At 39.8% G+C, this 11,340-nt stretch overlaps 1 protein-coding gene across 5 annotated transcripts; it reads right to left on the bottom strand.

The window, feature by feature from the left end:
- Window positions 1–267: 267 nt before the first annotated feature.
- Window positions 268–11,137, bottom strand: UPF3B (UPF3B regulator of nonsense mediated mRNA decay). Of its 5 annotated transcripts, none has more exons than XM_054997005.1 (10): window positions 10,943–11,137; window positions 8,443–8,549; window positions 8,183–8,289; window positions 6,938–7,036; window positions 6,286–6,396; window positions 4,438–4,481; window positions 3,935–4,123; window positions 2,859–3,031; window positions 1,908–2,223; window positions 268–1,248 (listed from the first exon to the last, which is right to left on the bottom strand). In XM_054997005.1, the coding sequence occupies exons 1-10, from the start codon at window positions 11,093–11,095 to the stop codon at window positions 1,102–1,104; spliced, it is 1,446 nt and encodes a 481-aa protein (XP_054852980.1). In that variant the 5' UTR covers window positions 11,096–11,137; the 3' UTR covers window positions 268–1,101. The 5 variants fall into 5 exon arrangements, with proteins under 5 accessions (XP_054852980.1, XP_054852981.1, XP_054852983.1 ...); XM_054997006.1 differs by having other exon boundaries at window positions 1,908–2,220; XM_054997008.1 differs by having other exon boundaries at window positions 2,877–3,031.
- Between the last annotated feature and the right edge of the window lie 203 nt (window positions 11,138–11,340).

The raw sequence follows: 11,340 nt of genomic DNA, 5'->3' as shown, positions 1-11,340 counted from the left end.
ACTGCATTCAACACAACAAATCTTTAGGGTTATGGCTTTTTGTGTGTTGGGGTGGTGAATGGGGTAAAATGTAAATAATTGACTTTAATAGCACATTAATACACTCAGAAGGCAATATATGGATTTAAATTACTATCAATTTGGAGAACTGATCTGGAGCTTCCACTCTTACGGCAACCTTGGACACTGTCAAGAACAATACAGAAGACCACGAGAAGGAAAAATGGAAACTACATGCAGACACAAACGTGCCAGAAATGATTTAAGAAAGTTTTAAATGATAGCTCTCAAAGAGTTTTATTAAGTACAAAATAGCTGTGTCACGTTAGCACAGAGGAGCCACAACTCTTAGTGAAAGTTCCTCCTGGGTCGTAAGACACTCTAATGCCTCAGGAAAGAGAACGCAGAACTGAAATGGACCACTTTCCTTATAGCACTAGAAAAGGGGAAAAGCTGGAAAGGTCTACATAGCTAAATAAAGTTGCATCAGTATCTGGATATTACTCAAGATATGAACAAAAAATTCCTCTCATTTCAATAAAGATTTTATAGCCTTCATGGGGGGTGGGGGGAGAGTAAAGCTTTGCCACCTTCTGTTCTAAAAAATCATTTTGCAACCAGCTGCAAGCAACTCCCCAGACAAAAACCTCTCTCACTACTAGAACTACTTTGCCTCTCCTCTGTTAATTAGAAATTCCACACAGCGCAATGATAAAGGCATTAATACTTGAGCAATCCTGAGGGTCCAAGATGGCTGGATTTAAGTGCAAATACTGGTTCATGGCTACTATTTCAAAGAGAGCGTGGCATTAGCATATCCTTAATCACATGACTTATGGGGGGGGGCAATTAAGCCTATTTCTAAGAAACATAAGCTTTCTTTCCCTTTGTAGTTTGCTGCCCCAATCAACATCTCCTTCTCCCATCCATGACAATGAACTATGAAAATACAATTTGAGTCTCGACTCTGCATTGAGGCTTTGGAACCAGATACATCCAAAAGTACTGTTCCTCTATTCCCTCTTCCTCCTCCAAGGCACTTCTGGACTGCACAGTGCATGCTCTTTGGCTGCTAGGTTGATCAAAAAAACCCATGGCTCATCAATCTTCCTCTTTTGCATTAGTTGTCTCACATTCCAACTTTTTGTCCGCTCCTTGATCAGACGGCTTTGCAGAGATTTCATCATATGCACATAAACGACTCCGACTACGAGCCCCTGGTTGGTAGAGCTGCATGGCTGGGCGATCCTGAAACAGTAAGGATACATTTTGTTGTGATGTTCTGCTTCTAATTTAATGCGGTTCAGTGATCAGAGTGTCAGACTTCAATCAGGGAGACCTGAGTTCAAGATCTTTTCCAGCCCTGAAGCTCACTAGGCCATTTTAGGCTAGGTGCTATCTCTCAGCCTAACAGAGGGGTTTTTGGAGGGGGGGGAGGGGGGATTGGACAGTGCTCGTGTCTCACCCTGAAGTCTTTGGGGAAAAAAACAGGATTTTTTTTTTAAAAGCCACAATGTGAATAAGAAGTAATATGTAAGCCAATGATTTCTACAGCTGTTGAACAACAGCTGGTAGATGGTAAACAAACAAGCGACCCTTTTAAAACAGACAGGTATTTCAACATGTGCTGCACTGTGCAAGGCCCAACTCAGATGCCAATTCAAATGTTCAGTGGTTAAATAGGAACAATGCCTTTTAATTATAAAAAAATCTGCCTGTAAAAGGGACAGTTATTGCAACTATACGTATTCTTGGTTAGAAGTAAGCTGCATTATATATCAAGATTTAGACCTTATATTAATAAATATAGATGGATTCGGGGTACCCTTTTCCCCTAGAGAAAACAACATTGCAAAAGCTAAATGCATAGCCTGGCAAAGAGTAAAAACAGATCACAGAACCAGCACCTTGTTTCTAATGCGATCTCTCTTAGCCATATCTTCTTTTTTCTCTTCTTTGGTTACTTTCTCTGTTTTCTCCATATTGCCTAGATAGTCAGTCAGTTCAGATCGCTTTCCTTTCTCTCGCAAAGAGTCTCTTTCTTTTTTCACATCATCCTCTTTTCTTCTAAAAGCCTTCTCTTTTTCAAAGCGTTCCTTTTGTCTCCGCCGTTCATCTTCCTGGCGCCTGAGTTTGTCCCTCTCGCGATGGATTCTCTCATACTCTCGGTCATACTCTCTTTCTCTTTCCCTGTAGTCTTTGCCACAATCATCTTCCAATCTGCTTAAAGAGAGAGATTTGGAAATTCAATTAACTGGGCAATAAAGCAAGAGGGTATCAGTACAAATAACTGAGCATCATGACAAGTCTAGGAAAAGGTCAGGCAAAGTCTAAGCAATGGTAAAGTTACATTAATGAAAATCTCAACCAAAGACAACGTGATACACCTTGTGACTTAGGCAAGATGACTACAAACTAGTCTCATAGATTTAAAATTTCTCAGGACCATTCCACACAACAAATCCAGGTTTGCCATTAAATGTACATTAACAGGGAACTACAGCCAGTCCCACCACCCTGATGAGTGTACTCATAAGGTACACATACTTTCAAAGACCTGCTTGTCACAGTCACATTTAACAGTGCAATCCTAAGTGGAGTTACTCCATTCTAAGCCCTTGACTTGGATTTCACTGAAAGTGTACTATATGATCCTAATTTAGTTACATCATTCACTATCTACTGGGTGATATTTGGAAATTGCTTGAAAGACCAAAGAGTGAATTGTTCCATGGTTTGCCTAAGATAGTGTGTTTACCCTCCACAGTTCTGAAACACTAGAACGTTTTAATTCAAGAGCAGATCCTGGATAAGTCAACCTAGTTAACCAGCATATTCTACAAAAGAAAGATACGTACTGCAAAGAAAACACTAACTTTTTGGCCTTCTCCTCTTTAACCTCCCCATCGGAGCGCTTGGCTGGCGCACTGCTGATTGCACTGGCAGCCTTTTCCTCCCTCAGACTCTCTTTCTCCAGTTTCTTGGCCTTTTTTTCAAAGTCTCTTTCATCTTTTTCTGGCTTCTTAAGTAGCTAGGAAGAGAACAAATTTAGTTTTTGCCTTTACTAAGTTAATTCTAATGCTAACCTGTGCTAAGGGGACAGTCTGTCATTACAAGGAGAGGGGCAATGGTGTAATACCAGAAGACTACAGATGTTAGTGGAACTAGTTATTTCTGTTACGCATGGCGACTGGTCCCCTAACCTGTGCTTTGAACAGATTTACTCTATTTTCTACTTTTTAAATATATATTCACTAATATATTATTAGTGCAATAGAGATGATCTTGTCAATCCTGATTATGTCACTGACACAATGCATTTGCTTAGATTGCATGGTCATTAACATACACAGCCCTTTACATACCAACGTATTATAAACAAGTGCAAAAATGCAAGTTCACAGGAGTTTGAAACTTAGATTTTAACAGTGGAGGAGACAACACAAGAAAGGAAGAAGACAGGGTAGCAAGGGATGAATGTGAGCAAATGCATTTACACATACTGAAAGCTTTGTGCAGGTGGCAATAGAAGGAATGCAATCCTATGAAGATTTACTTCACTTTAAGCCTATTGATTTCAGTCAGCTTAGACTGAAGTAACTCTGCACAGGATTGCACTGCCAAGTCATTTCATCCTCTGCACCTGAAGTACTGACATCATATACTGCCCTATATACTGAGAGGGCAGTAGTACAGTATCTATGCATGAGTGTATTCATGTGCTGCATAACACGTATCAAGGAGTCTCTATGTTAAAACATAAAGCCAAAGGTTCCCCAAGAGTGCTACTATGCTTTCTTTACAGAGCCATCCTCTGCATGTTCACTTGAAATTATGTCTCAACAGGCTGAACAGAGCCACATTCCAGGCGCATGTTTGCTCTGTCACAACATTTCACAAGGGCAATGTTTATCCTCCAGGAATGAAGCGATACCTTAATCTTTGGTTCATCCTTGGATTTGTCTCTTTCTTTCTCTGGAACCCTCTCCACTTTCTTTGTTTTTTCAGCTTCTTTCCTCTTCCTTCTTTCTTCCTCTTTCCATTTCCTCCTCTCTTCTTCCCTTTGTCTTTTTCTCTCTAGTTCTCGCCTCCTCCTCTCTTCTCGTTTTTCTTCTCTCAGCCTCTGGAAGGGAAAAATTAGATGAGAGAGCTCTTGGTTAGGAAAAGCTTCTCCCATCAAAGACTGTACAAGTGAACTGAATGTAGTGTTATGGCTAACTTTTTAAAAAAACAAATATACTTCTTGGAAAAGTTACTAACCTACAAAAGTATTGGACAAGATTTGTAAAACCCTTGTATTTACCCCAAACTTCAACAATGAAAGAGAGCAAACATCAGTTATTAGACTAGGGCAGGGCATATAATGATCCTGATATTCTATCCAAAGATAGTGGAAAACAGCTATGTATCTACATCTAACTCTGGAAGAATCCTCACCTGCTTGTTCTTCAAGAAGTTCAACAGAGGGGTGGTCTTTTTTGCTAAGCATTAAAAAAAGAGAGAACATTATTGACATTATAACTATATAAATGCTTACCCTCATCCTAAATATTCAATTCGATTAAGACCTTCCAACTCAAAAGCCAACTACAGTTTTATGCAACTGCTAGTCTGCACACAGTTAATTTAGGAGTAAGTCACATTGGACTCAGTGAGACTAACATCCAAACAAACATACACAGCATTCTGGGGCAGGTTTCAGAAAGCTCCTTCTATGGAGAGCCAGCTATTTTGCTCTGAAAACCAGATTCTCTTCCCTGAGAAAGTCTAGTTGGGGCTCATTGCGATAGCCTGTTACAGGACTCTACCTGCTTTTGTTGCGTCTGCTTTCAGATAATACAGCTGTGATTTGTTTACATCCACAGCTGCCAGTCTACAGTTCAGTACATAAAATGTCTGCCTACAAAACCAGTTGATAATATCGATAGGTAATTCAGCACAGCTGAGATGACAAAAGTAGACTTCAGCAGTGAGAGCTGAAGTGAGAGCTTTAGTGACAGAGAAATCTGCTCAAAGACAAACAGATCAGCACACTGCACTCAAAAACAACCATTAGGTAACTGCCCAGGTAGGCTTGTGGTTGCTTTGAAAACAGAAGTCATTTTCAAAAGCAGTTTGTAGAATAATGCTATAGAATAATGTTAAAAAATAATCCCACTGTGAATGTGCCTAAAGTAGCTTTTTCTGCTATGGTCATAGTTCATAGCTGGCAAAGGACTGTTGCACTTAACACAGTTTGGAGAACCACAGTCGCATAATAAAATAACATCAGAAAGATTGTTGTATGATAAATATGACAAAGAGTATGTCCCACTAGTGTTGAAGGCAGCCTGTTGCTTTCCAGATACAATTCAAATTCAAACTGCTGGTTCTAACCTTTAAAGCCCTAAACAGCCTGGAATCAAGGTATCAGAAGAGTCAGCTGCTTGTATATGAACCCATCCAACAGTTAACATTGTTTCCAGAGGACCTAATCTATGTACAACCATCTTCGGAGGTGAAGTGGGTTTTCCTGCTGTGGCATTTCACTTTGGGAACTCCTTCTCCAAAAGCATTTACTAAACTGTAATCAAATTTTCTCCCAGGCATTTGTGGTTTGATATTGAAGACAACTGGTTCTTTTAGCGCATTTTGTTTCAGCATCTTCAGTTGCTGAATTTTTTCTAATTTTATTGCTTTAGCTCTAGGAAATTATAGGTTTATGCTGGGATTTTTATTATGGTGTTTGTTGTTATTTTATGTTTATTTTTGTTTATTGCAATACTGTTTTTGTTTAAAACTTAAAGCTACCTCACAAGATTTTTTGCTGATTGTTTTTAAATGAACAAATCTTACAAAAGCTAGGTTATTTACTGTTTAAACAGTGTATTTTATATACTATAGAGGATATATAGCCTCCGCCTTCTAAGTATTTCCCAGAAAACAGACATATACGAGGAGCAAAACCAGAATAGTCAAGAATATGTTGATGCTGCTATATTCTAGCTGGAATGCCGGCGGGGATGTATTTAATTCCACTTACATACTAAGAAAAACATGGGTTTTAGACTAAAACAGTGCTATGGCAAAGAGCACAGGACCTGCATGCATTGTTTTGTATAATGATTGATTTATAAAAAGTTTAACATATTTCCTGTCACTTAGAATGAAACAGAATAATCACTCAGAAAATCTTTGTAATAGCACAGATACAAACAACAAATATATGGTGTTTAAAATAAACAACCTACCAAATATTCTCAAGCAAGCATGCTCAAATTCACAGTGGTAAAATTCTTTTTGTACCTATCAATTCTTTGTTTCTTGCCTCTATTTCTTCAAGCAAAGTCTCAGGAGTGGATGTCAGTTTTTCATCATCTGCACTGTAGCTCTCTAAGAATTTCTTATACTCTGGATCTGATAAGGAACAAAATATATGCATCATACAAAGACACATAATTTTGTATCTTTAATTCAGAAAAAAACACAATAAGTTAATAGTCCTAGTGTCAGATGCATATTCTACTCAAGAGATCTTTCCTGCCACTGCACTGATTCTCCACTAGAACATCAAATGAATTATAATAGCCTCGGAATGTTTTCTCTGAAAAAGTCAATAATGCTGGGAAAAGCAAACGGCATTAGGAAAAGAAGAAGACCTAAAACAAGATGGCTTGACTCAGTAAAGGAAGCCATATCCTCCAGTTTACAAGATCTGAATAAGACTGTTAACGATAGGACAGTTTAGAGATCTTTCATTTGTAGGGTTGCCATAGGTCAGAGGCGACTTGACAGCACATAACACACTCATAGACAGAATGTTTTAAGAGCCATCAACATTATTTGAAATGCAAGTATGTTAATTCTCACATATTGATACATGTTCTCATAATTCCTAACAAACTCAGTTCAGATAATAACAGTATCATATGCACAATAAGCAACAACTGTTACTAACCATCTTCGATGGTCCCAGCTTTGGCATCCTTTTTCTTACTCTTCTTTTTGGCAGCTTTCTGAAAAGGTGCAAATTCCACTATGGCAGGATATTCCAAACCTAGTCATACATTGAAAAGATTTCTTAACATTGTTGTTGGCTTTTAAGAAGAGAAACACGCCCCCCCCTCTTAATAAAATGTATTCAAGGGCCAGTTTCACACAACAAATTGCTTGCCCACATGGACAGGTCAGCTTCTACTACAAGAATGTCATCTCTGTTCATAAAAGCAAGAAATATATCCTGTGAATTACCCTTAAACTACAATACAGCACATTACTTGTTATTTGTTTATTACAAACAGGCAAATTAAATAGTTTCTTATAATGAATTGAAGGCTATTGGTCTGGTCTCACACACACAGACACACATGGATTTACTGTTGAAATTCAGTGAACGATTACTTCTTGAACAACAGAGACTACAACAGCACTACTTTATAAAAATAAATTTCGTTACATGAAGAATGATAAAAAAAAAATACAAGCAGCATGATCCTGTAGTGCTGGTTCAGCTGCTGCTGTTCAAGTGGATGATGCTAAAGCAGCATCCTATGACAGGTGACTGGAGCACAACTATCTGTCCTGCATGCATGCAGCTGCAAGTTCTGTTAGCAAAAATTCTGAATTCATCTCTCTGTTTACTGAAAATATCTGTGGCCCCAAAAACAGCTCTTTTGGATTCTGAGCAAGAGAGCTGACACTAGTTATGCCCCTTCTCCACACTCAAAAAAACCCTCACAACCAAACATCCATAATTTTTACAGCTCTTGCAAAGCAAAGTGCTCCTATGCAGCCAAGCTAAGATCTTTAGCATAGGTTTCAGTCACCACTGCTTCAGCACTACAAAAGCACTTGCCTTGAAAGCCCTAACATACTTGGAAGCAAGCCTGACTGATGCTAATATGACTTACGTTAAGAAAAACTCTAAGGACTGTTGCAGTAGCTGGGCAGAAATTCTAAAGCTAACTTGCAAATAAATTCCACTGAAACCCAATGGAATTTACCGACAAGTAATCACACAGGATTTGGCTATAAGTTTAAGTTATCCTTTGAAATTTTGGTTAAAAGACAGCATATAGACACGGATGCTTCCAGAATTACATAACAATTAATGTAATAATTACATATATATAAATATGTAATTTATATATCTATATAAATTAGAAAGATATGATATAGAGAACCAAGTGTTAGGCTTACTTGCCTTTGTGATCAACAAAAACATAACCATCAAAGCGATCCCTGAACAGAACTATGTCTTCTTGGTTTTTAAAGTTGATGTATGCTCTGGAAAACATGTGAGGGTACAAACTGCAGAAGGACAGAAAATGGCAATGTATAAGGAAACGTTGCTGAGTGATGACTGCATATATACACTCAACACAGACGGGTGTAAAACTGAAAGACATTCATGACATGCCATCGTCCCATGCAACACATCCAAGGGGCCCACATGCCTTTTACCTGGAATCATTAGCAAAGAACTCAAAGTAGTCATGCTCAGGCAGAGGCTGAAGATGTTCCTCAAGCTGTTCCTTGGTCAGACTGGGAGGCAGGCGTCGAATCACTACCTTAAAGAAAAAAGGTTTCATTTTTTACAAACATCTTGTCTTTCCATATATACCCAGCAAATGACTTTTTGGCATTACCTTTAAAAAAAAAGGTGAGAGACACATTTGAAGGGACCCCACCCCCTACAAAATAGGCTTAGATCCAGTAATGCGCAAATATAAACATAAACAGACTCACAGTGCAGTCCTAAGAACAGTTGCTCCAGTTTAAGATCAAGATGGGTAGCTGAGTTAGTCTACTGTAGTGGTAGAAAAGAGCAAGAGTCCAGTAGCACCTATAAGATTAACAAAATTGTGGTAGGGTATCAGCTTTCGTGAGTCACAGCTCACTTCTTTAGATACCTGAAGAAGTATCTGAAGAAGTGAGCTGTGACTCACAAAAGCTCACACCCTACCAACAAATTTTGTTAGTCTTATAGGTGCTATTGGACTCTTGCTCTAGTCTAAGCCCATTGATTTCTCTTAGGATTACACTCTTAGTGCAGTTCCACCTCAGCAAACTCCTTTGCAACACCTGCCACACTGATCTCTATACAGCCCAGAAATGCATTATACAAGATCTTGCGCTAGTGGAAATACAGTAAATTTTACTTGATGCCAGCAGCTACCACAGTCTTTTTCTTGCATTTCTATCTGCATATCAGCTTTAACACAAGCAGAAATTTTATGCTTACAGATTCATTAACAAAAGTTATTCACAGGAGCCCAATGCTTTTTCATCATCCAAACTTGCATTTACAAAAGTACGCTAATGTTCTAGTTCCTTAAAAACACACACATTCTCAGGTGCTTTTTATTAGATTATAAGGAGTTGTCCCAAACTAAAAACAAACACTTGAAATCAGTCTGCAACATTTGATATGTTAGCTTTTTAAAATTTTACAAAACTTATTTTTGTTGACAGCAGCAACAATATATTTTTTTTAAAATGGATGAACAATCTTTAATAAAAGAACTTCTGAATTTTGAGGGTTTTATTGATTAAATATTTATATTCCGCCTTCCACTCCATTGTCAGAGGGTCAATCCAACTTACAAAAGCATGTGCCAAATAGACGCAGCATAACAAAAACAAATAGTTAAGACACACATAAAACAGCACCCCTCTCCCCCATTACAATGCCTCTTCCCCCAAAATTAGGGGTGGTGGGGGTGGTGGAATGAATCCCATAAATGAATCCCACTTCTGGGAAGCTGCTCCAGAAAGATGGTGTGACAACCAAAAATTTCATTATTGAGCTGCAACTGATCTAATACATTTGAGTGTTGGAACAACTAGAAGGAATTTCTGAGAAAATTCAAACTGGTGCACAAGTTCTTAGTGGCAACTTGTACGTTTTTTAGAAACCTATAGTCCATTCTAGCAAAAGCACACCACAGCCGGAAATTAATAACCTAAATGTGGGTAGATATCAAAACTTATAGGCTACGTTCCTAAAACACACTTCAAAATGACACTGACACATGTTGTGGAGGTTTGTACCACCACAACAAAAAAGCAATTACACATCAAAGTGCTAACGTTTTATTGTATTTTTGTTATTACAGAGCCAAGTGTGCGCAGTGCCACTATAGTACCTTTCAGTGGTGACCACCAATGATGGAAAAAGCTCATTTGTGACCTCACCTACGCAGACGCTCTCAACATGATGAAATAACTTGAAGCCAAGCTTATACCTCAACAAAATATAACTATTTTTTTTCCTGGATCGCACCTGGTGATGGCAATGGGGAGAGTTTGCATGTTTTGACTGTAACATGTACACACAATTCTAGTAGCACACACAGAAAACTACCATGCCAGGAAAACGGGTTCATCATAGCCTTTTACTCAATGTGCCGTTTATCTACACTCAATTAGTAAAAAATGGAAACGTACATACCCTATCGCAACCATCGCCAAAGAAAAGCACCAGCACCTGACTGTAAGCTAGCTCAAGGGCAGTAGATGATGAGGGTAGGGAAAATTTTAATGCTCGCTCCTCATCCTCCCTGAACGTGAAAACTAGATTAGGCTCGGCCTAGCATTCTCCCCGCCAGTTTTCTTTATGCTCAAATATGAGCACTCCCCTCCCCACCAAAGGCAGCAAAAAATGGTAGAGTTCAGGAAAAGATCCCTGTTACAGCAACCAAAGGCTCAACGAGGGCAAGAAGCTCGTATGCTTGACTACTTACTCTTCATCCGACAAAGACATGTCCCCATAAAGAGGAAAACTAGCCCGTTAAGGAGATGGGCCCAGCCTGACATGCTACTTTTCTACAGGCATGGAAACGCTCTAACCACAACGCGGCCTGCAGAAGCAGCGTGCAGGTAAAAGCTTCACTGCCCGGCCGCAACATAAAGGCCCCAAGGGGACGGCCCTGTAAGAACAAGCGGGTAGGCAAGGCCGCACCTTGCTAAGCGTCTCTTTCTTGTCCTTAGGCCGCTCGAGCTTGTCAGGCTCGCCACCCCCTTTGGCGTCCGCGCCGGCCATGGCCGCGCCCAGTCCGGTCGGGGTGAGAGGCCCGCCTCGCTTTGGCCTCGCGTTCTCCTTATCCTCCTTCATCGTAAACGCAGCGGGCCTTCCTCTTCTGTCCGCCTCAGCTCTACCCGGCGCGCGCATTGGGCATCGCTCCTCTCGCGGGAGTAGCAAAAGAAGAGCCGCCCCCAAAGCGACGCCTCCTCCACGGGCATAAGGATGGGCCTCTAGACCAGGCCTCAGGGTTGCCATGGAGATTACTATTCCCAACATACCCTGGGCGGCACTACAACTCCCAGCATGCTCTTCCCAGAGCTCTTTATTCCCGGCAT

This window comes from Eublepharis macularius, chromosome 13 (genome assembly GCF_028583425.1).
Source record: "Eublepharis macularius isolate TG4126 chromosome 13, MPM_Emac_v1.0, whole genome shotgun sequence".
In the NCBI taxonomy this organism is placed as follows: domain Eukaryota; kingdom Metazoa; phylum Chordata; class Lepidosauria; order Squamata; family Eublepharidae; genus Eublepharis; species Eublepharis macularius.
This window is presented reverse-complemented; position numbering and strand designations above follow the sequence as displayed.

Bases quoted from the DNA above. Each gene is read 5' to 3' on its own strand.
- UPF3B (XM_054997005.1), bottom strand. From the start codon at position 11,095: ATGAAGGAGGATAAGGAGAACGCGAGGCCAAAGCGAGGCGGGCCTCTC. The intron at 7,037-8,182 runs GCAAGTAAGCCT...ATGTATGACTAG, and splicing joins TGTTTTTGTTGATCACAAAG to GTTTGGAATATCCTGCCATA. The intron at 2,224-2,858 runs GTACGTATCTTT...TCTCTCTTTAAG, and splicing joins AAGTTAGTGTTTTCTTTGCA to CAGATTGGAAGATGATTGTG.